This window comes from Nannospalax galili, unplaced genomic scaffold (genome assembly GCF_000622305.1).
Source record: "Nannospalax galili isolate Female #2095 unplaced genomic scaffold, S.galili_v1.0 scaffold245, whole genome shotgun sequence".
NCBI lineage: Eukaryota > Metazoa > Chordata > Mammalia > Rodentia > Spalacidae > Nannospalax > Nannospalax galili.
This window is the reverse complement of record NW_008353009.1, coordinates 704,122-732,051: the sequence shown is the minus strand read 5'-3', so window position 1 is coordinate 732,051 and position 27,930 is coordinate 704,122. Positions and strand designations below refer to the sequence as shown.

At 42.1% G+C, this 27,930-nt stretch overlaps 1 protein-coding gene across 1 annotated transcript in view; it reads right to left on the bottom strand.

Moving 5' to 3' along the window:
* Pcsk2 (proprotein convertase subtilisin/kexin type 2) overlaps positions 1-27,930 on the bottom strand; it is a 336,021-nt gene that overhangs the window by 43,776 nt on the left and 264,315 nt on the right. The window contains exon 7 of the mRNA XM_008850267.1: positions 10,167-10,255. Coding sequence (XP_008848489.1) covers positions 10,167-10,255 — 89 coding nt within the window. The remainder of the gene's footprint in view (positions 1-10,166; positions 10,256-27,930) is intronic.

Sequence of the window (27,930 nt, the reverse complement as noted above, 5' to 3'; positions counted from 1 at the left end):
GTACAAGAAGTGAGATCAGAAAAAGAGAGCTCTCAGTTCGTCACAACTGAGAAGGGACTCAACAGAAATGTTGAGTGGGTTATTATAAACTGTCAGTAATGGGGTGTATATACAGCCCTTTCTCTTTCTCCTTATGGCATCCCTCTGGGAGTCTGTGTTATTCTCTGATGCCTTTTGCAGTGACTTCTCGCCAGGAAGGAGTAGCGCTCCCTGTCTGGGACTGAGTGGGGCAAACTTGTGCTGCACACAGGGTCAAAGGGATAAGGGACAGGAGGCCTCTGCTTCTGCCAAACCCACTGCTGACTCTATCCTCTGGCTGTCCTTAAAGGCCTTTCAGGTGGTAACTCACCAACGGCCAATAGGAGGAGGGGTCAGCTGGACCCTCAGTTACTGATTCATCCATATTGCTCTTTACAAGGCTTTGTCACCTGGGGTATATCTGCATTGATACTCTATTCCTTGGTAAGAAGCCTAGAGTGCTGGGACGCTAACTCAAGTCTTTCTGCCAATGGGAACTGTGTGGCTTGAGTGTGTCCCCTCAAGATTCATGTGCTGGGAGCTGGTACCTAGTGGTAATATGAGAAGTGAGGTAATTAGGTCATTGTGCGGTCATTGCCCTTTGAAGGGATTAATGTGGTTCATATGGGACCCTGGATGATTCCCATGAGAATGAGTTGTTTGAAAAAAAAAAAGAGCAAGACTGGACCTTCCTCACTCTCTGGCTTCCTGTGTCACCAGATAACCACCATTGCAAGCCTTTCTGCCATGTTGTCTTCACTGAATACTGAACCAATTGATTCCCCTGATCTTGACCTTTTACCCTTCAAAGGTATGAGCTAAATAAACCTCTTTATGCACTACTCAGCCTCAGGTAATTTATTACAGCAACAGAAATTGAACAAGGATTAGGAAATGAAGGGGCTAGGCAATATCCAGATAAAAATCCGGATTCTGACACTCCATTCTTAGTCCCTATAAAGCCATGGGGAAAGATAATGTGGTCAAAGAACATCATTATCCAAGCACAGTATTTCTCAACCACCATTCTCTAATGTGGTTGTGACCTGGATGTTCCTCTGACTGTGTGATGACAAGCCATGGACCCGCCTTCTTCCAACGCTCTGCAAAGAAGTCACTCCTCTTCCCTCTTCCAGTTAATCGGTTGACCATAGCAGCTTGCAGGGGAGGGGCTAAGGGTATAAAAGCTGGTAAAACCATGAGGCTGGTCTCTCGCCATTTTGTGAGGCTGTCTGGAACCACAGGATTTATGTCTGGGTGCAGACTTTTGAACACAGCGTGAATGGGGGGGGGCACCTGCTGGTCTGTAAGTAAACCCGCACCCCAAACTCGGATAGTAAGTCTAGTAAACTCATTAAGATTCTTCTCCAGGGTTTGGAGAATTCTTTTTTCAGGTTGTCTCAAGGACTGTGGGAGAAGGGGATCAGATGCCACGTGTACCTCCCAGCAGTGAATTTGACTTACAGAGGTATACAAATTAGATAAAGGTCCCTCAGGTTCTTCCAAGGCATGAGGAATTGGTAGGAAATTGCTTGCTTTCTTAAAGCCTACTCTCTTGTGACCTCAGGAGACTGGAAGTTCTGTCTTTCCTCCTCATGGCTTATGGACCACCCCAGGAGCTTGGGATACAATTTCTCCCAGAACATTTTTCACTTATTGCAGTGGCTGGAGTGTTTCATCAGAAAGCAAGGCCTCTGAGAGCGAGTGCGGCCACTGTGTCCGCATCTGTCCTTGGGATTGGCATGATCCTGGATATTTACCTGATGTCACTACTTCTTTTAGTTGATTTTCTTCACCAATAGAAATAACAAATTCAGGAGAATAAATAGTAACGTGCCCTAGACTGGCCATCCTCTACCATTAACCTGTCAGGTCACCCTTTTTGCCAACAAACACTCACTTAAGAATTAACATTTTCTCTGGAGGAAGCTCATCTAGAATCAAATGAGACTTTGGTGTGGACTTTTTGGAAGTTGAGTTCTATAGTTTATCTTTTAAGGAGACAGAAAGTTTAAAGCTACATTTTGCCATGGATCTCTATTTACTTAAGAAGCAGCCAGGCACAGTGGTGTATGCCTGTAATATAGGCTACTCGGGAGGCTGAGGTAGAAAGACTGAAGTTTCAAGGCCAGCATGGGTGAGAGTGAGTTCAAGGCCAGCCTGGGCAATTTATTGAGAGCCTATCTCAATGTTAAAAAAAAAAAGTCTGGGGATGTAGCTCAGTGGTAGAGCCATTGCATAGCAAATCCAAGACCCCTGAGTTCAATCCCTGGTACTGCAAGGCAAGGAAACAAGCAAGTAATAGTTTAACACAGAGGCCAACATCACAGAATAAACTAAGCAGCACACCTTTAAGTGCAATTATGTCTTCTTTGTGGGTGGAAAGTAGAGAGGGAAAAATTTTCTTGCTTTGAGGAGAAAACCCATTTGCTTTTGAACTTGTCCCATACCAGATGCTCAGGCCCAAACAGCTCTAAAGCAGTAAGCTTCAATGAGAAGAAATGGGGGGAAACAGCCTTAGCCAAAGTGGGCCTTGACTGTCCCACCAGCCTTGGGTTTGTCAGAACCAGTGTGGGGCATGCAGCTGTGCCTTGTACCCTTTTCCTCTTTGAAGCTCTGGTCTTTTTTCCTACCTCTTCACCCCATCATCAGCACCCTTCACATTGTGCAAGAACAGAAGAGCCGATGTGTATTCACTCGACTTTAGCATCAGGGAGGCTGGGGTGGTCACAGACTGAAAGTCAGGCTCATTCATATTCTGGGGCTAGGCACCCAACATTTCTTTTAATTGTGTTAAACTCAAGAGGAATGAGGCATGCATTAATTGAATGAAATACAATATTAATTTTGCAATGACAGCATTATTAGTGGCCAAGACACAGGCTCAGGGTGACTTGAAGGCTTCTAGGAAGGGCCTTTCCTGTGTCCCCAGATGCCTATGAGCTACAGGGGTGATGTGGGGGGCAGGAAGAGAGAAGTGTTCAAAGAGCTGGGAGCAGTGTCTTCTCACCTATAAGATGCTTTGCTGTTGATGTGACTTGATAGGGGAGGACAGTTACAGACTGCACAGCTGGTGTTTCTATCCATCCACAGCCCCCGGGCAGGTCTGTATACCCCTTAGTGGACACGGTGCTCTGTGTTTCCCACCTCCATGCATTTAGAAGCCATACCCACTTTCCTGCGCAGTGTAAACCACAACTGGCTTTGGAGCCTGGGGCTGCAAGGGCCCAGCAGATGTGAGCAGAATCATTTTTACTTAACACCAGTGCATGCTATTGTACATCACCCACAAATCTTAGCACCAATACTTGGCACCTTCTGTCGTGAATATTAGCCCTGGAGGCTAAGGAGGTTTTAGAGTATGAATACACAACAATCATGATGATTACAGTGATTTTTATTGGCTTTCTTAAAAATTCAGATATGAAAAAATTCAGATATGTATAAACTCACTAAAGCATCATTTATTGGCCAATAATAATGATGATAATATATGAAAGTGATTCTGTGTTGGAAGAGAAATTTCATGTTATGCTTACAGTGATCGGCAGCGTGATTTCCATAGTCTTTAAAAATGTGCTTTAAAATTACTTCTTGTTTTTAATTAACACATAAAAATGGAACACTCAATGAGCTATTTTGATGAGTACGTCATTTCCTCAAGTGTTTATCTGTTTATTGTGGAAACATCGATTAGAGGCGAGCTCATCTCCTCTGTAAATGTATCTACTCAGGGTTGAAAAGGAAGGCAGTTAAGGTCAAATCCACCTGGGCTAGCCCCACTTTGGGTTGCTCTGGAGACCCAGGATAGTATGGAACAAACACCCTCAAGTTACTGCTGACCTGTCTGCCGTCTTGCTTTACTCTGCTCAGAGTGCAAGTCATTATGTCGTATTATCTTGCTCCCTGCCATGGAACTGGTATGAGGGTAGGTGACTTGTCTGCTGCTCACTGTGAGTCCATCCTGCAGAACAGACTAGGTAAATGGACTGAAGGCAGGCAGCGGCATTCCCAAAAGACTCAGCGCCACTTTGACAGTCTGTATCAGCCTGACAGATTAGCGGGCAATGTTATCAGGAAGGTTTGTTATTTATATTTGCTGCCACTTATTTGCTTATGTGAATTATGAACAATACATTTCTTTTTTTTTTTGTCTCACCCTCCCTTTTATGTGTGTGTGTGTGTGTGTGTGTGTGTGTGTGTGTGTGTGTACATGCACTCGTCTGTAGGCCAGAGGACAACTTTGAGGAGTTGATTTTCTCCTTCCACTGTGGGTTCTGGGAATTAAACGAAGATCACCAGGCTTGCATGGTAAGTGCGTTTATCTGCTGGGTTACTTCACCAGTCCAACTCTTTTGTCAAAGAAGTCAAACATGGTTTAAAAGTAAAAATTTAAAAATAAAGAAAAGAAAATTGGGTTATCTTCTTACAGAAAAGAATTTTTCAGAGTGAAGAAATTAATCTTTCTTTTCAAAATGTATAAAATTTAAAAATGGGTAAGGAAGTACAAATAATTAAAATTTCAAAGCATGCTTTTTGAAATTATTAAAATTTCCAGACTATACTAACATTCTTGGCACAGGAGTCAATCCCTCCCTCCCTCCCTCCCTCCCTCCCTTCTGACTGTGTTTAGAAGAGGCAGTAACTGTGTCCATAAAAACAGATGCCAGAAACCACAGAGTGTCCATTTTAATAGGGGGATTTCTGAGAATCCATGCCCCTGACAGAACAGATGAAGTGGATGGGACCTGGTCCTGTCATGGAGGAAGTTCCACCTGATGCAGCTACATTGGGAGAGCCAGAAAAGTTTCCCAAGTATGAACATCAAACACAAAATCATTCTACAACGTGCTAAGTAAGATGTGGGATTTATATTTATCTTATATTTGTAAATATCTTATACTTAAATTTTGTCTGCAAAAGAGGGCTAGGTATATATGTTATTCTAGTATAGAATAATGTGATAGAATTGAGAAGAGCATTAAATGAGTAAAAAGTTTTGCATTGTGCCTGACATATGGAGAGTCAATATGTAGATGGTTTTTTATTGTCATTCTTATTAGTATTGTAATTGCTATTTGTCATTGTGTAAGTAGCAGCGGATGTTTGGTTTTTAGAGTTCTTTTGGGTCCAAAGATTTTGAAATTCTGAAGGTAAGAGCCCCTGAAAAGTCACATACTCTATTTTCAACACCACAATAGTAAGGTTGGTAGATGGTCTCAGCACTCTTTTTAGCTCTGAGGGCCCCAGGCATTGTGCAAAGGACCCACTAATCTGAGTCCACGGCTGTACCCTGGACAGCTCCTACTGATGTGATTGCTGGTGCTAGCCTCCACACATCCCCACAGTACATGTGAGGAGAGAGCAAGGGGAGTCTGAGAAGGCTCCACATTCCTCAGGAATCCTATGAGACAAAGTGGCAAAGGTTAACGTTCTGGTAGGAGGACATCTTTTACTTGCTGGTTTGAAATTCTACTGGCGTTCAGTTCTTAGACCCTTAATCTTTTAGCCCTATTGATCCACCAATTCTTTAATTCAGTGGTTATCGATGTCTTATTAATGGACTTAACCATCAACTCCCTCTCTCATTTAGCCAACAGGGTTTGGGTATCTATGAGCCCAGATGTCTCAGGGCACTGACTTTGTGGAGACTGTGGTTGGTGGGTGAGAAACATAGTAATCAGACAGGGAAGCATGGGATAGTTAACTTTTAAGTGCCAGCTTGCCTGGATGAAGGACTACCTAGAGAACTGGTAAAACATTATTTTGGTTGTATCTGTGTGGGTTTTTCCACTTTTACTAAGAGCCTGAGTGGCCTATGTGGAATGGCCTATGTGGAAGAAGATAAATTGCTGATGAGGGCAATGTCATTCAGTGACTTGGGGGGCCTGGAGAGGGAAAAATGGGAGGGAAGGCAAACTGGCTCTTCTCTCTCCTGGAGCTGGAACCAGCTCTTCTCCTGCCCTTGGACACCAGAACTTCAGTTTCTGGCTTTTAATCTCTAGGACTTAGAGCAGCAGCCTCTGGGCCTTCAGGCCTTTGGAATTGTACTGGATCACGCCAGCATCACCCCATGGCTTCAACTGGCAGAGGACCTGGAGTGCGACTTCTCAGCCTCCAGAATAAATGCACAAATTGCTAAACTCTCTCTCTCTCTCTCTCTCTCTCTCTCTCTCTCTCTCCTCCCTCCCTTCTCCCCCTCTCTTTTCCCCTTTTCCCACTCTCTCCTTATTGCTTCCCTCCCATCTCCCTTCCTTGTTCCTCCTCTCCTCCCCTCCCTTCCCGTCCCCTCCCCTCCCGTCCCTTCCCGTCTCCCCGCCCCGCCCCCCACTGGTTTTATCTTCCTGGAGAATCTCGATTAATACATCGAGCAAGAACATATAATAACCAACAGTAGTGAGTGCTGGGAAGGAAAAATTCAGGGCACTTTTTTTCTGTCAAGTATAAATGAGGAAACTACCTGGCCAGAGAGATGATGTTGGGATTTCTGAGCGCTCAAAGAAGAGGTGTTCAGGTAAAGCATAGGGGAGGAGCTCTGGGCAGAGGAAAGAACATATACAGTGGTCCTGGAAGTAACGACCACACTGTCTAATTTATATTCATTAGTTTTTATCTAAGTTGTATTTACCCAGAGATCGACCCATGTGTGACCCATGGGAACTCAACAGGCAACACACAATATGTATATGTGATAACGTCAGTGTGTGTTATCACATAGATGGTGCTAGGAACACCGATTTACTGTTTGGAAAACAAAATTGCTAGACAACTCTATAAAGCTAGACTCTAGATGGACTGGTAGCCTCATGCGGAAGTTAATGAGTACTGGGCAAATATCGGAGACACGTCAAAACTGCTTGAAAATCAACAGGGAACACCAGCAAAGTCTGTGGGCCGAGGAGCTGGACACCTGAAGAAGTGCTCGGAGCTCTCTTTTTCCTTACAGTGGGTTCATTTTCTATTTCATAATATCATTTCCAGGTGTTAATTCTGGAGCATTTTAAGGTTAGGCAAATTGGGGAGCTGACTGAGAATGGAAACAGACAGGCTTCCACTAAGTAGCACAGGTTGGATTCTTACTCAAGCCTCAGCCTCCCAAACTCTGGTATTACGTGTCTGTGTCACTAGGCCCTGTCAGGCCTTTCTCTTTCTTCTTTTCTGGACAGACTGAATAAAAACTCTTCAAGCCTCACAGCCAATACTTCCGTCTCTTGTCATAGCCATAGACCAGCAATTATCTCAGTTGGCCACCAGGTGACGCTTTAGCTCGCTCTAGCGCAGAAAGCTCCAAATTAAAAAAAAAAAAAATCTCTGGGAGAGTTTGGTTCTTTTTTAGTGAATAATAATACATAAAAACAAAATAAACAAGAAAAAACTAGGAAGTTTTCATAATTGTCAGCCAGATGAGCACAATATTCCTTCCTCCAAAATTTGTATGGTCGAGGATCCCGAAACTTTTTAATCCCAGCACTCGGGAGGCAGAGGCAGGTGCATCTCTGTAAGCCTGGTCTACATAGCGAGTTTCAAGCAAGCTAGAGTTTATGATGAAACTCTGTCTGAAAACAAGCAAGCAAGCAAACAAACAACACACACACTAAGATGCATATATGTCCTTATAGTAATTCACTTCCACATTTGGAGGGTGAATTTTGTAGATGGCAACGTTGTGCTGCAATGCCAAAAGGTTGAACACTTGAGATTCCTCAACTCTTGGACAGTTAGCATCAGGGTAAGAAAAGAGACACTGGAGCCTGGCTAGCAGATCTTTGTGTGATTGGGTGCACTCCCTCTAGACTCCATCCTGGGTCGCTGCAACCTCAGTGCTTTCTTGTGTGGGCTGTGCTATCGGGCTCAGTCTGCATTCAGCAGGGGAAGCTGGGCTTTTCTGGTCATCCCACTCTCTGGGCCTGGGAGACGTTCTCTGTCAATTGGGTTCAGCTCTGCCCTAGTGAGCGGGACTTGAACAAGTGAGGGTCTTCCTGGCCCAGGAGCCATCTCAACCAAGGAACCACAGGAGCCTCCTTACCTATGTTTGTTGGTACCCTTCTGAGGGGTGTTGCTGACCCTTTGAGGGTCACCTTCAGGAGTGAACTCACTGCCCTGACCCTGTGCTGGCTCCCCTCCCTTGCTTGCCTTCTTACCCCAAATTTCCTCACTCTAGCTTCCTGGAATCACCTCCAAAATAAACCTCTTGCACCCATTTCCTTGGTTTTGGAGAGAACAGGAGAATCAGGGAACTCAGATATTTCCAGAGTGTAAACAATAAGAGAAAAGAGAAAGGGAACAGGGGCAGGGAGTTGCAAGCACATCCAGAAAGCCCTGGGCTGCCCTTAACTCTCCTAACTTTTGCAAGTTACTGCTCTGCAAACCCTCTTGCTCAAAAAAGCAGGTTATAGTTGAGCCTGGTGGTGCACTGCTTTAATCCCAGCACTGGAGGCTAAGATCATGAGTTCTAGGCCAGCCTGGGTTACAGAACCTGTCTCAACCCATTTCCCTTCAAAACTATTTTGAAGACAATCATTGTGAATGAGAAATTCAAGTTTCAGTTGTCTCCAGTTCTGCCCTGTGAAGAGAAAGCTTATTTGGACTCAGACACCACCCCAGGTATGAACCTGGTTTACAAAAACTAACCAGGTGGTGTTTTTTCCCCTGAGCTCATATCGACTCCTGGCATTTTGAAAATGAAATGCACTGAAACCTCAAGGGCACCTCTGTCTATGTGCCAGAATTCTCCAGGTACATTTTTTTTTTTAATATTAAGAAAAGCAAATGTATGTGTGTGTATGGGCTTGTTTGTGTCGTGTGTGGGTACATGTGTATGCATGTTCTTGTGGAGACTGGTGGACAACCTTAGGTGTCATCCTCTGTAATACTGTCTATCTCCTTTAAGACAAGGTCTCTCATTGGTTTGGAACTCACCAACTAGGCTAGACTGGCTGACCAGCAAGCTCCAGGGATCCTCCTGTTTCTGCTTCCCCAGTGCTGGGATTACAGGCATGTTCTACCATGCCTGGCATTTTTATGTGGGTTCTGAGGATTAAGTTCAGATTCTTGTGCTTGGAAGGCAAGCAACGTGCCAACTAAGCCAGTCTCCAGCCCCCCCATATATCCATACGTATATCCATACGTATATACCTATGGATATAAATAGATTCTGCACCCTGCTCAGGCAGGTGTCTCAGCAAACACTGCTGAAAGCAGTTAAGGGTGGCCTTGTAGAGCCTACATTTGCTTTATTTAGGCCTCTGAAAATGCAAGTGTCAGCACAAAGTGCTTATGTTTCCATCAAATTGCTAGGGAAGAAATTACCAAGACAGTTGTGAAAAAGAAAGGAAAACAAGGTTGGGTGACTCAGCTTACATAAATTAAGAACAAGTTTGATGCAAAGCTTAGAGCAACCAGAACTCATTCCATTCCCTGAGACATCTTGCCTGACATCTTGTTGAAAACTTAGGAGTCTGTCTGTCTCTAAATTCCCACTGACTTGCTATTACCATTTCTAAAGCCCCTGTAAAACTGAAATTGTGAAGTGTCAGACCCAGTGAAACTTCATAAGGGTTCCAGGCAGAACATCTCTCCTTAAAGATGAGATTGTGCAAAACTGTTTCAAGGGTCCCCAGAATCTAGAAATAATCTGTACACACATCCTTATATTTAATGGTCTATATTTGAATCTCATTAAAATGTTACTGACATTGACACAAAGCAGGAGTGAATATGCAATACTGTAAAGTAGTTACTTTACATTAATATAAAGTTAAAAACCAGAAATGATCGTTTTTGCTATCAGAAAAAGACTGGTTATTCTTGGGTAGGTATAGGTGGAGTCATGAGGAGGGCTTTGGAGTCTGGCTGTGTTTTGTTTTTGTTTGTTACATGGGTGTTACATCTGTGAAAATTCATTCACATTCGAGCTGTGTGCTTATAATCTACATATTTTTCAGTGTCTTATGCTTAAGAATATTTGAAGTGTATCAGTGTGTGATTAAAATTAAACATTTTCCAGTCTCCCTCCACCCATGGCTCTCCACTCTCCTGCCCAGTGGGATTATTTTGGTGGGCCCTGTCAGGTTAGAGACCAGAACAAATGTGATAATGTCCAGGGCTGGTTTCTCAAGTAGCACCTGCCTCTGACAGGTTGGGCTCACCTGCCACCTTGGAGTTGTAGGCCACACCGACCCCACAGATATTGTTGTTGGCTGCAGCTGAAACTTCTCCTGCACACCGAGTTCCATGGCTATGGGAAAAATAAAGACAAGTCAAATACTGTCAAAGGAATTGGAGGACCTCTCTTCAATTCTAGCAGCTGAAACAACTTACTCTTTAATGGTTCAGCTGGGGTTGAGCCCTCCAGTGGCCCACACAATTTTCTATCTGAACATCCCAATGTTCCCTTTCATCCTCCTCCCCTTTCTCCAGTGGCCTTCTTGACCTTGGGTTGTTGCTATTGTAAAGAGGTTTCCAAGAACATTTTTAACAGTAACATTTGATCTTTACTTTAAAATTTGAAGTATCTTTCTATGAAAACACACAGGTTTCCTTAACAATGAAACATGATATAAAATAGGGGTGTACTGGCTGGTAGCTGATCAGCTCTGAGTCTTTGGAAGCACTAGGATCCATGGGTGGATAGTTACTTCCAAGGCTGTCTCAGTGAATAGTGGTGAAATGTTGCCTGTTAATGATGGAGGTAATGGTTACTTACCTTTTGAAATAGGTCCTTACTTTTACCCAAGAATAAGAAAGCCCACCCTGGCAGCATTTTGCACATGCTTTCAAAGGTCTACAGAACTTTTGAGGATGACTAGATTAAGAATTTATGCATTAGGTGATCTTTTCAAGATTAAGTTATGAGCAAGACCTTTTCAAAGCTTGTACTACAGTTTGTTTCTGGAATGTCTCCCAAAGGCCCATGCTTAGGTTACAGGCTTGGGCCTCAGCGTGGTGCTACTGGAACACAGGTCATGGGAGGTCACTGAGGTTGTGGCCTTGAAGGGGACTGTGGACCTCAGCCTCTTCTCTTTTCTCTTTTGGCTTTTCATTTGCCATGAAATATATAACTTTGCTCTACTGTGTCTTCCACACTGTGATCCCTCAAGCCCCAAAGTAGCACAGCCAAGCAACTATGGACTGAAAACCTCTGTAAGTTTATCTCAGGTATTTTGTTATAGTAATGGAGAGCTGACTGACACATCATATTCTGCAATGTTTTCTACAGTAGACATGGTAATTCCATTATTTTAAGCTCATCTTTACCTTCTTGTAAGGATTCCAAAGAGTTCCTCCCATCTTTCAAACCAATCTCCAAGTCAATAGCATATGAAGAGAGGCCACATTTGTCCAACTTTGGTCTCACTTAAGCACTGTGGGAAACTAAGTGTTCTTTTGTAAGCTGCTTCATTTGGGCTTTGAATTGACAGTAGAGACAAAAGGGCATGAGCCCCAAGTCAGTCAGATGACTGAGTTCTGACAGTATTCAGGGTATGGAAAGCCACAGCACCAGCAGCTGGAGGGGCAGCCCTAGCCCAGGAAGGTCCATGTAAATAGTCCATGTATGGTGGTTTGAAGGAGAATATCCCCCATAAGCTCCAAGGTTTTGGACATTTTGTTCCCAGTTGGTGGCACTGCTTTTGGGGGGGGGGTTCTTAGAAGGTGTGGCCATGCTGGAGGAAATATATTACTGGGGGCAGGCTTAGAGAGTTTTTAAACCCTGCTGGATCACGAGTCCCTCTTTGCTTCCTGTGCCTGCTTGAAAATGTGAGCACTCCTCTTTCTGTTCCAGCCACATCTGCTGCCACACCTTCCTGCTTTGACCAACTCTAATTCTCCTGAAACCATAAGCTCAAATAAACGCATCCTTTTATAAGTTCCCTTGGTCATCGTGTTTCTATCATAGCAATAGAAAAGTAATTGAGTAATTGGTACCAGGATCATGGGGTTTTGTTGTGACAGACCTGACCTTGGTATTTTGGGATGACTGTGGAAGTGTTTAGAACTTTGGGATGGAAAAGCCATTGAGTTTGGCTTAGAGTTTGTTGCTGTGGAGCTTGGGACAGTTATGCTGAAAGAGCTGGAGGCCTGGCTTGTAAAGCTTCAAAGGGAAGCTGAGTCTATCAGAGCTGTTTGTGTGATATCTTGAATTGATTATCTGTTGGTTCTGGTCAACTGGGACTGAAAAATTAGCTGTACTTAAGAAGAGACCAGAACCACTGAAGTGAAACCTTTGTTTTACTGGGACAATTGATGATGGTTAGCTGAAGTTTAAAAATCAGGTGTAAGTAACCAAGAGACCAACATCACTGCGGCAAAATCTTCTGGAAAGTGTTTCCTCAGGGTCAGCTCATAGAACTATAGCCCAGAGGGGACCCAAGCTTCCATCTCAAGCTGGAAGCAGGACTTGGTAATGTATAAGAGTCTCCTGCCCGGTTCTGGTGTTGAAAGCATGAAGGGGTCACAAAGAGCAGCTGAGGCTTGGCATCCTGAGAGGCCAGGAAAGGCCACTGGTGAAAGTGCAGCCTTAGTTGCAGTGAAGACCCCAGGATTGAAGAGGTCATGGAGACAATATGAGGCATTGCACCCCAAGAGGTCAAAAGAGGCCATTGGTGAAGGTGCAGCCTCAGTTTCAGTGGTGACCCCAGCTTTTTGGAGATGCCAGGACCATGGGATGACCACCAAAGGCAGCAACAGGTGTGGAATGGAGCTGGCCTAAGTCTGTGAGATGAGCTGTGTGTGCTGTGGACAGCAGAGTCAGAGACATGGAGCTGTTGAAACCCTTTAGAGCCCAGAAGATTGTGAATGAATCTCAGATGTCCAGCCTTGAGCTACTTTGCTGGACTTAGGTTTTGCTTAGGTGTGCCCAATTCTTCCCTTTTGAAATAAGAGAGTACTTATTTTGAATTTTACAGGCGCCCACAGTTAAGAGATCTTTAAAAGAGGCTATGAACTTTTAAGTGTTAGGATTTTTTTGGACTTTTAAGGTTGTAGTGTCTTATGTTGTGATATTGTTAATGTCATATCGTGGGGACAAGAAATGGAAAGGTTCTGGTTTAATAGTGATGTGTTTGTGTGTCAAGTTGATAAGGGGTCAATTGTGCTGGATGGCTTTAGTGTCTACTTGACACACCTGGGTGGAGGAAGCCTCAATTGAGGAATTTCCTCTACTGGACTAACCTGTGGTCATGTCTGTGGGGGTATTTTCTTGATTGTTGAGTGATGTGAGAGGGCCCAGCCCACTGTGGGTGGTGTCACCTCTGAGAAGTTTATTCTGTATTGTTTAAGAAAGCAGGCTGAGTATGGGCCAGGGGAGCAAGCCAGTAAACAGTGTTCCTTCATGATCTGTGCTCCAGCTCCTGCCTCCATGTTCCTGCCTGAGTTCCTGCCTTGGGCTCCCTGATGGACTGTGACCTGGGAGATGTAAGCCAAATAAACCCTTTTCTCCCCAAGTTGGTATTGGTCAGAGTTTTCTGTCACAGCAATGGAGAAACAAACTAGAAATTGGTACCAGGAGTGGGGCGTTGGCTATGAAGAACCTGACCATGTGGGTTTTTGGAGAAATGTGGAAGACTTTAGAAGTCTGGATTATAAAAGTGGTTTCTAGTTGGAGCCTGGAAGAAAGTAGTGCTAAGAGCAAAGTACTTCTAAAGGGAAATAAGGACTCAAGCAGCAATTGGAATATTTTGGCAAAGAGTCTGGTTGGAGTCTGCCCACAGCCAAAAAGTTTGCCTGAGGCTAAATTGAAAGGCAATGAACTAATTTCTTTGGTGGAGGAAATTTCAAGACAGCGTAACATAGGAATGGTGGTATGTCTATTAATGGTGAATATTATGCAGATGTAAAAAAGAGCAAATGGGGCAGAAAGAAATACAGAATGTACAGTCTGGATTGAAAAAGAGCCAAGGTATGTGCTGAAGTAGAGGATCCCTTTGATAAGGAGATTAAAGTGATTAAGGAGAGGCCTAGAGATTTGCACTTATACAATGGAGGGAGTGCCTTCAGGGCAAGACCACACCCAGCTAAGCCTCCAACTTGTGAAAGGAAAATGCTCCAGGGGCTTTCTCCTAGAAAACCACTGAAGAGAAAAGCTTCTAAAGTGGATGAAGCAGGCTGGGGTCCATCCCAAACTTGCTGCTAAACTTGGTAGTGTTATTCACCTGGTTCTGGCTTTAGATACATGAAAGATTAAGACTGAAGTGGTCATTGGTTCTTCTTCCTCAGTTTCAGAGAGCTGCTGAGGCCAGGCAGCATGTAGCAGGGGTACCCCTGCATAAAGAAGGCCCTGATAGGTCACTGAGTGAAACTGTGAAGGTGAAGCTTGGTTAGCAGTGGAGACCCCAAGAAGATGTTCACGAGCCAGAGCTGTGATATGTCTGCCAAGAAGCGCTGCATACAGGGAGTGGTACCAAACCAAGAGAGACATGCATGTTTCATACAGCAAAGCTGGAGAGGCTGAGTCATCTAAGCCTTTTGGAAGTAAAGTCCCAGAAGTTGGATGTGGAGTTACTTAATTTGGTGTTTTCCCTACTCATTTTTGGTCTTGTTTTGGTCTGGTATGTCCTCATTATGCCTCTATTCTTTCCTTTTGGAATGGGAATGTGTATTTGGTTCCACTGTATGTTGGGAGCATGTAATTTGTCTTTTGATTTTACAGGGACTTACAGTTAAAATATTGCCCAGAGTCTCAGAAGAGACTTTGGATTGTGGACTTTAGAATAGTACCGAGACTGGTAAAGACTATGGGAACTTTTAAGAATGGACTAAATGCCTTTTGCATTTTATATGGTCATGAGCCTATGGAGGCCAGGGAGTAGACTGTGGTGGTTTGAATGAGAATGTCCCCCATAGGCTCCAAGTACTTGACCATTTTGTCCCCAGTTGGTGGCACTGTTTTGGGAGCTTTTAGAAGGTTTGGCTATGCTGGAGGAAGTATGTCACTTGCGGGGAAGGCTTAGACAGTTCTTAAGCCTTGCTGGATCTTGAGTTGCTCTCTGCTTCCTGTGCCTGCTTGAAGACATGAGCATTCCTCTTTCTGTTCCAGCTACCTCTACTGCCATGTCTCCCCACCATGATGGACTTTAATTCCCCTGGAATCATAAACTCAAATAAACTCATCCTTTTATAAGTTTCCTTGGTCATGGTGTTTCTACCACAGCAACAGAAAAGTGAATAATACACCATGCAACAGTTTCTAAAGCACTGAATGGACCACACCACCAAGTCTGTTGGAATAGTGTGAACACAGCCTGCTGAAGGGAGAGGCAGAGGTGTTAGGTTTGGCACTTACTACTCAATCTGTGATTCAAGACAAGGTAATATAGATCTGTAAAGGTGCCCACTGGCTGCAAAGTCCTGGGAAGTTTTTCAGTTCTGCAGAGTTGACAAATGTCTTCTTGGGGCTAGTTACATGATTGTACCAGCTTTTAAAACAGTCATGTTTGGTAGCCCAAGGGACACCCAGATAGTAACTCAGTATAGAACTGGGAGAATGAACAGCAGACCCCAATCTTATCTAAAGGAATATTGACAACTGATTGCTGCTAGATGAGGAACAGCTGACTTTCCTAAAACAAAGACATTTAGATAGGCTGACTAGATTCACTGGATGGACAAGTAGTGGGAAACAGCTGGGGGTGCCAACAACACAGCAGACAGTAGCAGGGATGACAGAGTATAAAGGCTCTAGTGAGGGGAGGGAGGCTATGGGAGGGTGCTACCTGGGAAGTGGGTGTATAGATGAATAAGATGGTTTGGGATGTTCTGTGTGATACACACACACACACACACACACACACAAATCAACAATTTTTAAAAAATGAATTATATTTAAGGGTGAAGCATAAAAACTTATGTCATGTTAATTAGTAGAGGTGATAAACATTACCATTGAAATCTACCTGATGATTTTATAGACATACATAGGTGCCAAGGACCAGACTGCAACTGATTATGACTAGTAATAATCAGACACATACAGATAGAGATGCATGTGCCAACATCTCAGTGTTATTAGCAAAAATTCCAATGAGTCTTTCTGTAAGAAACAGTATATTTTAAAATGAAATGGAGATCTTTTTTAAAGGTTAAAAACTCATTCAATTTTATGTCTTATTGGGTTTATACTGAGTTCAATATTGTATAACTGTGTTAATTCAACAGTGAACCTAAAAATTTTATAGCCACTTTTGAAAGGGATGTATCTTTGCTCTGGAAACTGTTATTGCGTATGTTAAAGCTGTAATGAAATTCTTCTTCAAAAAAAATTTAAAAAAAAGTCATGTCCACCAGGTGTGGTGGTGCATGCCTTTAATCCCAGGACTCAGGTGGCAGAGGCAGGCAGATCTCTGTGAGTTCAAGGGCTACATAGAGACTCGGTCTCAAAAAGACCAAAAAAAAAAAAAAAAGTCATATCCAAGAATGAACTTTTCTAACTTTCATACATTTTTATGTTGATGAAATTATAAACTACATATTTACTCAAACATTTCATATTCTAATTATATTCTAATTATATAAATTATAAGAATATTTATTATGAGTCATATCAATTATATTCATATAGAATTTATTTAGATAAATAATGTTTGTCTATATATTTAGACAGAATTATAAATTTATTACCTATTTTGTGCATATTATTATATACACACATATTTTCTCAAAGTCTTAATTGTTTGAAGTTTTAGCCAAAGCAATAAGATAAGAGAAAGAAATAAAAGGATACAAATAGGAAAAGAAGGAGCTAAAGGATCCCTGTTTGCAGCGACATGATTCTAGACATGAGGCATCAGACTGCACGAGAACACACTGAGAACTGATTAAACTTTCAGCAAAGTGGCAGGATACAAAATTAGCATACAAAATTTTGTATGGGCTGGAGTTGGCTCAGTGGCTAAGAGCATTGGCTGCTCTTGCAGAGGACCTGGATTTAGTTCCCAGCACCAACATGGTGACTAACAGCTATCTGAAACTCCAGTTCCAGGGAATCCCTATGCCATCTTCTGGCCTCCATGGGCATTGCGCATATGTGGTCCACTTTCATACATGTGGGCAAAATACTTATACATGTAAAAAATAAAAATAAATAAATCTTAAAATGTAACAGTCATTAGATCAATGGAATAGAAGACCCAGATTTAAATCCACACAACTATAGATACCTGATTCTTAACAAAGGCTCTAAAAATACACACTGGGGAAAAGACAGTATATTCAGTGGATACTGTTGGGAAAACCGAATGCTCACATGTAGAAGAATGAAACTAGACTACTTTATCTCTCACCCTGCACAAAAATCAACTCCAAATGGAACAAAGACCTCAATGTAAAACCTGAAACTCTGAAACTGCTGGAATAGGTAGGGAGTGCACCACAACATGTGGGCATAGGCAAGAGCTTTCTAAGTAGGACTCCAGTTGCTCAGGAAATAAGGCCAACAACTGACAAATGGTACATCATGAAACTAAAAAGCTTCTGTGTAGCAAAGAAAACAATCAAGTGAAGAGGCACCCTAGAGAAGGGGAGAAAAAACTTTGCCAACTATACATTCAACAAAGGGTTAATATCTATAATAAAGAAAGAACTAAAAAATAAAGCATCAAGAAAACAAACAACTTAATTAAAAATGTATACCTCTGAACAGAGAATTCTTAAGGAACTGATGGCTAACGTGCAACTTGAGTTGAGGGAGCCTCAATTGGGGAATTTCCTCCATAGGACTGGCCTGTGGCCATGTCTGGGGCTTCTTCTTGATTGTTGAGTGATGTGGGAGGGCCCAGCCCACTGTGGGTGGTACCACTCTTGGGCAGGAGGGCCTATGTTGCATAAGAAAGCAGGCTGAGCAGGGGCCATAGGAGGAAGCCAGTAAACAGCATTCCTCCATGACCTGTGCTTTTAAAAGAAACAATGGACATTTTTTTTGCCATTTTAATTAATTAATTTTTTTAGATAAATATCTTATTGAGAATTTCATACATGCATATAAGGTGTTTTGATCAAATCCATGCCCACTCCCTCCCCTCCACCACCTCCCATATCTCCCCATCACATTTTTCCTTTTCTTTTTTTTCTTCTTTCATTTATTTTGTTTTATGGGGCTTTTGGCTACTCTAACATTCCCCCCTCTGAAGAGGTAACCCTAAAATCTTTTAAGGAGTAGATACAAGCTCCCAAAAACTTTTGACATTTTTGGCCTTTGGAACAGAGTATGTTGCTAAAAGGCCCAAGAACATTTTGACTTTTAGCCAAGAGACTGGCTACTTTTCTTTGGGGTCTTTTTACCCTAACGGCCTAGCCAATTCTTACCTCCTATTCTTATCACACCATCCTCTGAAGAGGTTACCCAAATTGCCAATAGGGAATCTAGATGCAGACCACTCTGGCTTCTTCCATGCTGAACAGGGATGCAGGGTGAGGCAATTGGGGTACCCCTTCAGTGCCTCTATCTAAAAGACTCCAAAATTGCATAACTCTTATCTCTAAGGGGAAAAGAAAGTCATTGAATCATAAATAGGAGATGTGAAGGAGAAGTAAAGGCAAGACTAATGAACATTACAAGTTCTAGACAAAAGAAAAAAGTAAGAACAGGGCAATTTTCAAATGTTCATATGAGAGTCCATTGGAATTTCTTGACAAGGACTTCCAAAAGCATCCCTCTGTTGGGTTCCTCCTCATTTTTCTTTTGCCTTCCAAGGCTGGACTCTAGAGTGATGGATTTAAGATTTGCTTTCAGGTATTTTGATAGCTGTTGGAGTGGTTAGAATCAGTGTCAGTTCCCTCTCAAAGGCTTCTAGATAGGGGGAGAAAACAAATCCATCCACCATTTTAGAACAATAGTTGGTTGCCTCCCTTAGCTACAGATGGGCACTACAGTATTGGAGACCAAGATTTGAAGTCTTACATCTGAGCAGCACTTTCTGATTAGGAACAAAATCATCAATGAGAAATAATTGTCTAAATAACTTTTTATATAGACTTAAGCCTAATGTCTGGGAGGTGTAATCCTTTGAACTCTTAAAGAAATATACTGATGACTTTACTCTTTGGTGAGACTATTGACTTTTAAGTATTTGGATTTTTTTTAAGGACTGTGGGTTTTTTAAGGTTGTATTGTCTTATGCTGTGATATTAACATCATATCTTGGGGATAAGAATTGGAAAGGTTATGGTTTAATAGTGATATGTTTGTATGTCAAGTTGACAAGGGGTCAATTGTGCTGGATAGCTTTAGTGTCAAATTGACACATCTGGGTTGAGGGAGCCTCAGTTGGGGGAATTGCTTCTATAGGACTGGCCTGAGATCATGTCTGTGGGGCATCTTCTTGATTGTTGAGTGATGTGGGAGGGCCCAGCCCACTGTGGGTGGTGCCACCCCTGGGCAGGTGGGCCTATGTTGCATAAGAAAGTAGGCTGAGCAGGGGCCAGGGGAGCAAGCCAGTAAGCAGCAGTCCTCCATGACCTGTGCTCTAGCTCCTGCCTCCAGGTTCCTGCCCTGAGTTCCCACCTTGGGCTCCCTGATGGATGTGACCTGGAGATGTAAGCCAAATAAACCTTTTCCTCCCCGTTAGTATTGATCAGAATATTTTTTCACAGCAACAACAACAACAACAACAACAAAAAGCTAACAACACTCTAAAAAGGGTTCACTAATGGGTATAATGAAAGTCATTAGGCATTGGTTTAATTTTATGCTCATTTAGCAGAATAATAGTAGTAGGATCTCCTGTAGAGCCTATGATCTACCTAGCCATAAGTTCTTGGCCCTGGTATTGTTGCCAGGCATGAGGTCCATCTTGTGGAATAAGTCCTAAATTTAATCAGAAAGTGGCTGATTACCCCCATAACATTGGTGACACTATTGCACCAGTGGGTATATCTTGGCAGACCAGTTGTTATTACAGCTCACAGGGTTCACAGTTGGTTATAACTGATGTTTAGTTTCCCCCCTACAGCACTAGGAAAACTAGCCAGTAGGATGAAGTTTATAAGTCAGCTCTCATTTGATTTCTCCATGTTTCATGACTCAAGTATGTGGTATCTTCAGCAATAGAGTCTCAGCATTAAGTTATGGATGGTAATCAAGAGCTTGGCAATAGCCTGTAATGTCTGAGGGGCTCTGGAACCCCACTGACTAACAATTTCAAAAGAGGTAACCCATTCCTGGCACTGGGATTTTTATTTGCTAATCTGTGATGCTTAATAGGGACATTGTCCCTATTGTTATAGGCTAACTCCATTTATATTCCATATATATATTTTTTTTTTCAGTAAGCTTCTATAATAGTAGGTCTTTAGTGTTATCCCTTCCCTACACTTCCTCCTCTCCCTTGCCCTCCTATCCCTTTCACAGTAGATAGCAATTAAAATAGAGACCTACAACTGGTCAGCACACAGCGAATAAGAGACTATGACATGCTCAGTACCATGTGGGGCATCTATATAACACCTCCTTCCCCCAGGGCTCAAGGATCATCATTGAAGAAGGGGAACCAGAGGTGGTGAATGACTACAACAAAAATGTTTTCAGGACATAACAGGGAAGCTGCACATATAAACTCAAAGTAGTTGTGACAGCATTCATAAGACCTGTTCAAGATCAAGCCAGAAAAAAAAAAAAAACCCCAGCATGGAACGGGGAGTGGTCACAAAGTCCCACCTCTAGCTGAGGAGTTATTGGCAACTGATGGCTTCTGGGAGAGGGAGAATCAGTTTTCTTGAAGGATGAAGTCCCTGAGAGGCTTCAGTAGATGGTCCCACACCCATAAAATACTGGCAGTATTGAATGGGCTCAGTGGGTTAAAAAAAGAAAGGACACATGAAGGTGGTAGGGAAAAGTGGTGGTGGGGGGAGTGGGAGGAAGAATTGGAATAGAGCGAATTGGGGTAGATTTAACCAAGATGCATTGTATGCATGGACAGAATTGTCAAAGAATAAAAAGTGTTCAAAATCATTAGCCATCGAGGAAATGCAGATTAAAAACTGATTTGAGATTTTATGTCATCCCAATCAGAATGGCTATCATCAAGAAATCAAATGACAACAAAGGGTAGTTGAACATGTCAAATTAGAGACTTTAATCTCTAATTTTGTGTTCAACTTGGAGTTGCTATAGAAGCCAGGACACTAAAAAGAGGCCATGGGGAAGGGAATGGCTTAAGGGAGGGGTGACCATAGAACATAGGTAATATGAAATTAGAGAGCGGGCAGACTGGGGGCAGGAACGTTTAAGCAGGGAGTGGAGAGGTGATAGGAAAGACAAAGGTTTGGGGCTAACCAAAATGAAGGGGGTAGGAAAAAAAATATGGAACCTACTATCTTGTAACTAAACTAAAAAATATAATTTATATGTGAGTTTGAAGGGAGATGCTGAAGACATCAGACAGTTGACTGCTTGACATAGAGAAATCAAGTTGGAACTGAGCTGGAAGCTTCCTCCATGCTGGCTAGCTTTCATAGTGCTAGAAGGTACTATGCAGAATGCTGGGAAGAAATGACATCGGTAGTCTTATCCATTGTGAATCTTATAATCTTTGAGACCAACCTGCCACACAAGATAGGCCAACTTGTGCAATAGTGACACTGCTGTTGTGGGGTAACCAACTGCTTTCCAATTGAATTTGAGACCCTTTGCACAGGAAGGACTCCATGCCTGGTACGGTAAGCCTGGTCAAAACTCAAGCTGGGAGGGGGATCATAAGCCTCAGAGGGGAACTAAATACTGTTGTTTAGCTAAACTGGCACAGCATTAAACTGCTTTCTAAATATTTATGTTTCTATCCACAAAGTCTACTCTCAGTCTTAACCAGAGACACCTCTCTTTCCAGTGAAGAGTGGGGAATGCAGAAACTCATGACTATACAAGGTACTGAGAAAAAGTGATAGATGAGTGGTCTGTCCTAAATGGGATTTATGCTCTCTCCTCTAAGGCTCAGGGAACAGTGCAGGAAAACTGGAAGTAATGTAAGAGCTGGAGGACAAGAGATGGACTGCAAACTGCCACGTTCTGGACAGGACAAAGCCGTTGTAGTCAGGAACTCACAGCAGCTGCGGATGCCCACACTGGGTCTGCACAACAACAGCAACAGTCCAGCATGGATGGAGAAGGGACCCTATCTTCACTGCTGAACTATTTGTTACTGATATAATTCAGGGCGAGGAGTCATTCAACCCACTGATGGCCCAACCAGGCTCCAATCCAGTGCTCACACAGATGGCCCTGGTTAAAGCAAATCAGTTACAAAACAAAACTGTAAGTCATGAGTCTGGTAAAGGTATTGATAAGGATGGGGAGGGGATTGATAGGGATGGAAAATAAAAGCAGGTGGGGGAGAGAGTAATCAGAGTGCATCATATACATGTATGAAACTGTCAAACAACAAAATTAATAAAAAAAAGTCATCCAAATTTGGAACCCCTAAACTTTTGTGTATTTTATATATATTTGTGAAATTATAAAGAATATATTTAACTATTTCATATGATACAAATAATAGTTACAGTATATAAATATTGTTTATGTTATATAAATTTCTATAAATAAATATATCAATAATATATACACATATGTAGGTAGATCTATATATTTATTACATATATTTATACATTTTATTATATGCACATGTATTTTCTTTCTCTAAATGAGCAGAAGTACACGCTGCCTCCATGAAGGCTGCTTATCTCATGTGCTTAAAAATTCCCTTTGGAACAAGAATGAAATTTGTGTGTTGTGCACATAGGAACCCTGCAGAGGCCGGTCTTGTGTTAAAAGATGAGCCTTGTGAAAATGTCAGGTGCTGAGCAAAGCCTTATTAGTTTTTGTAAAGTGCATTTGTGATTTGGGGGAAGACATTCAGTTATGGTTTAATGTAGGGAAGTCTATCATGGGTGTGACTTTCAAAACAACTATTTATTCTCAAAGCTCAGGAAATGTTAAGTAGAATACTGGGAAAGCAGCAAGGAAGCCCACACGTATTCACATTATATAATGACATATATGTGCACTTTACATTGAGCCACACATGTCAAATGTACACAATACATATTTATAGTTATATACATATAGTAATTATATGTAATATACACTTACATATTTATTCAAGTATATATTTAAACACATGTATGTCAAATACATATTATATGAAAATATATATACTTTATGTACATGTACATATATTTCTAAATTTCTTCACATTTATTTTATTTGAAGTGATACACAACATTGTGCATATTACTGGGATATGCTATGATAATTTGATACATGTATACAATGGCACATAATGTATAATCTAGGGGCTGGAGAGATGGCTTAGTGATTAAGAATACTGGCTGCTCTTCCGGAGGACCTGGGTTTGGTTCCCAGCACCCATATAGCAGCTAACAACTGTCCATAACTCCAGTTCCAGGGGATCTTGTGCCCTCTTCTGGTTTATGTGGGCATTGCATGCATGTGCTGCACTTACATATAGGCAGGCAAAACACTCAAACACATAAAATTAAACTAAATAAATTGATGACCTGAGTTTATTTCCTGGGACCCGGACCCACATGATAGGAGAGAACTGGCTCTAGAAAGTTTTTTCTCTGACCTCCATAGGTCTGCTGTGGCACATGCACAAAATAAATGAAACATAATACAAAATAGTCCTTAAAAATAGTTCTTATTTTAAAATTTTATTATTTATTTTTACTTTATGTGTATGAATGTATTGACTGCATGTAGGTAGACACACTGGTGTCTTGCAATGCCCTAGGAGGTCAGAAGAGGGCATCAGATCCCCTGGAACTGGAGTTATGGACTGTTGTTTGCTGCCATATGGGTACCCAAACCCAGGTCCTCTGCAAGAGCAGCCAGCACTTGTAATTGTTGAGCCATCTCTCCAGCCCTGACAACTTTTTTTGGTGTTTTTGTTGATTTTGTTGTTGTTGTTGGTGGTGGTGGTGTTTTTTGTTTTTTAACAGGGTCTCCCTAGTCACAGGTCTTCCCTCTGGAAGTCATGAGGTGAACCAGGGTAGCCTCTCAATCTCCCAGAGGTCCACCTGCCTCTGCCTCCTAAGAGCTGGGATTAAAGGAGTACCCCACCATGTCCGGTGCACAATTTTTTTTAAATCACAGACTAACCGTCAAGGGGACAGGAAATCTTGCCATTCCAATTTTTTTTTTGTCTTTCAGTAATAGCAACATTTTTATAGGTAACCAGATAGTACAAAAATGTCTTCAGAAAATGAAAAATCTATACTCAATATGAAATGATTTTGCTTTCTTTATTCTTAAGGAAATATTGATTTAAGATTTTAAGGATGGATAAGTATTTTGGAGTTGACCATTTACATTGATTTAAAATTGATTTAAAAAATAACTTTTTGGGGGCTGGAGAGATGGCTCAGTGGTTAAGAGCACTGGCTTCTCTTGCAGAGGACCTGGGTTTGATTCCCAGCAACCACATGGCAGTTAATAACTGTCTTTAACTCCAGTACCTGGGAAATTCAACAACTTCTGACCTCAGCAGGCATTGCGTGGCACATGTACACTTACATACCTGAAAGCAATACACTCATACACATATATAATTAAAAAAAAATTAAAAAAATTAAAAAAACAATGGCACATGTATAATCATTAAATCAGAATAATTAGCACTTCCCCTCTCCTTAAACAGTTGTTATTTCTTTATGTTGGGAAACTGAATTCTTTCTTCCAGTTCTTTATAAAATATGTATCAAATTATTGTGAACTATAGTTTTCCTTCTGTGCTGTAGAACATTGAATTTATTACTCCCATGAACTACATTTTAATACTCGCCATCCAGCCTTCCTCTGTGTCCCTCCTTCCTATCCAGAAGTGGTTCTCAACTTCCGGTAACTAGTATTCAACTTCCTATTTCTCTGATTTCAGCTTTTTTCCTTTCCGCAGCCAGATACACTCATACATGCAAACACTTACTGAAATAGCTCTGTATTGGAGATTGATTAACTTTGGCTGGGCCATAGGTGGCAAAACTGAGTCTTAGTGGGAGGAACAAAGTTGTCCCTTAAAGCACACAATGAAAAAGAGGCCAGGTCAGGCGGTAGACTAATGCCACAACCCTTCGTTAAGGGTAAAGCCAGTTTCTGACTGAGGTGGCTTGCTATGGACTCGGGAGATACATCTGTGAACTAGTTTGCACAGATATTTCAGTCCCTTAAATGCTGGCCTTTAAGTGGAGAGGTGTGTGCCATGGTTCTCCTGAGGGCCATAAGGGAAGGCATATTGTGTTGCTAAATTAGGCAGCACTGATTAATGACAAAAACCAAATGGAGGTTTCTGTAATTGTTCGCAGCAGTACCTCGTCTCTTCACGCCGAGTCTTCTGTACTTAGTGCCTTGAATGCCTTCCTCTTCTACTTCTCAGATCATGCAGGCAGTGCTGAGAGCAGGCTGCCCTGCTCTAAAGGACTAGCTGTGTAAGTTTTTTCCGCTGTGCTTTTCTCTGAGCGACTCCATTTTACAAGCACTTTAACTTGAAATGCAGACACAGGCTGGTTCTGCACCTTTGGTGTACATGTAACACCACCACCTATTCAGCACCATTTATGAAGCACAGATTTATAAATAACTTATTCCTGAAAGTAAAAAGGGTGCCGCCTTATAAACAGAAAAGTAGATTGGGACCATATGAGCATATGAGTACATCAGAAAGTTACTGAAATATATCAGACTGAGGAAGGGTGTAACACCCTGACCTGGACCCCAAAGGAGGAGGACATTGGACACTATGACAGCAACATAACCCACAGACCTGTCATCTGACCACCCATGTGTGCGTCAAGGAACTGGCAGGCAGAGAACTCTCGACAGTCCCCGAGGCTTTAGCTTGGTGTGGACCCCACTGCTGACATGGCTTACTGGAATTGTTGTCTGCCTAGACTCTGTCTTGTACTTTGTGTGTATGGCCCTGATCTCCCTATACCTTACTCTACACCTCAACTCAACCATGGAGCTGAACTTGAACCTGTAGCTTGGCTCTGAGTTGGCACCTTTATCAGCTTCCCAATAGAGTTTGAAAGATCCCATGTCTGCTAATGGCCAATTATCAGGAGAAATTGAGACTATTTGGCAAATTGCTGCTGATGGAACTGATGTAACTTATGAATGTTATTAATAAGCTCTGACATTATGAAAAGATACATATGTGTTCATTTGTGCTTCTGACATAGTGTGCTCATGACACAAATGTACTCGCTCCTCTGCATGTCAGGAAAATCTTTTCCAAGTCAACTTTCAGTCGGTCAATTTACTGTCTTAAGAGTTTCAGAAAGTAGCTGCAGGAGGTGAGGGAAAAAGCCCGCTGCTTTGTTAGCCTCCTAATAAGACCAATGGGAGGCAAGTGACCAGGGTCAAGGGTGTGACACTTTACCAAATTGCATAATCTACCACATTCCTGAGCCCATGATGTTCTTATTCCTCCACAAGGAAGTGAAATGTCTTTTCCCTGACCTCGAATCTGGTCTTAGGACTTGCTTTGACCAAAAGAATGTGGCAGAAGTGAGACACCTGTAGGAGGGTTCAGGGTGGAATATTGTGATTTGAATGTGGAAAATGTTCCCCATAGGCACATTGTTTAAACACGTGGTCTCCAGCTGGTGGCACTGTTTGAGAAGGCTGTGGAACTTTTAGTAGGTGGAGCCTCACTGGAGGAAGTGGGTCTCATTCCAGGCAGGCCTTAAAGCATTGTAGCCCAGCCCCTCTTTGTGTTCAACCTGTTTCATGAGTGTGGATGCAGCATGACCAGCCAGCTTCTTGCTTCTGCCACCATGCTTCCCTGCCTGCTGCCATGATGGACTGTACGTCTCTGGAGCTGTAAGCCCAAATAAATCCTTTCTCCCTTAAGTTGCTTTTGTCAGGATATTTTATCACAGTAACAGGAAAAAAAAACAAAAACAAAAAAAATCCAAAAATGAAAAAAACAAACACCCCCCCCCCAAAGACACACATCTTTGTTATTTTTGCAAAACCTAGTAGTGTAAATAGTGTAGAATGTTAACTCATTTCATTTTGCATTTTTTCATTACTAGCAAGGTACTGTTAGTAATCTTTTTTTCCCTTTTTAAAAACAATTTTAAGTTAAGTAATCAATTTTAAATAGATAAAATGGTATGTATTCAGTATGCACAATGTGGTGTTTTGAAATATATAATGTAGAATGAATGAGTACATTGAGATAATTAACAAATGTATGCCTCATGAAGAGCAATGATGCTTATTATATTAAACTATTGAATTCTGGGTGACTTGTTATGTAGCATTATCATGGAACAGATGGGTCAGTAAGGCTATAGGGGCAAGTCATGACTCACTGTGAGGAACTGAGGTTCCAATCTGTACTGTCATGGTAACTGAATTGGGACTTTCTTTAACAGCTTTTGTTGGCTCCTGGGCTGTCCAAGTACAAACAAGAGGCCTGTTTCCCAACTTTGTGGATCTTCTGAGAGTTAGAACAGGCACCAACCCTCGCATTGGAGGGTGTCTGTCTTCTCTTCCACCCTTCCAGTCCAAAGCATATATTTCCTTTTTCTTTATCTCTCCCCTCTCCTCCTCCTCTTCCTCCTGTGTACCTTCTTCTTTTTGCTTTTCTGAGACATGATCTCATTCTGTAGCCCAGGATTATCTCAGATTTATACCAATTCTCCTGTCTCATCTTCTCAAGTGCTGGGATTATAGGCATGCACCACCATGCCCAGCTTCAAAGCATGCATTGCTATACACACTATACTGAAGGCATGATGTATCATACATTAAACAGCATGAATACAACAACCTGATTTGGTTTATTTTTTATTTTACGTGTATGAGTGTCATGCCTGCATGTATGTCAGTGCACCCATGTTGTGCACTACCCACAGAAGACAGAAGAGGGCATTGGATCCCAGGGAACTGGAGTTATG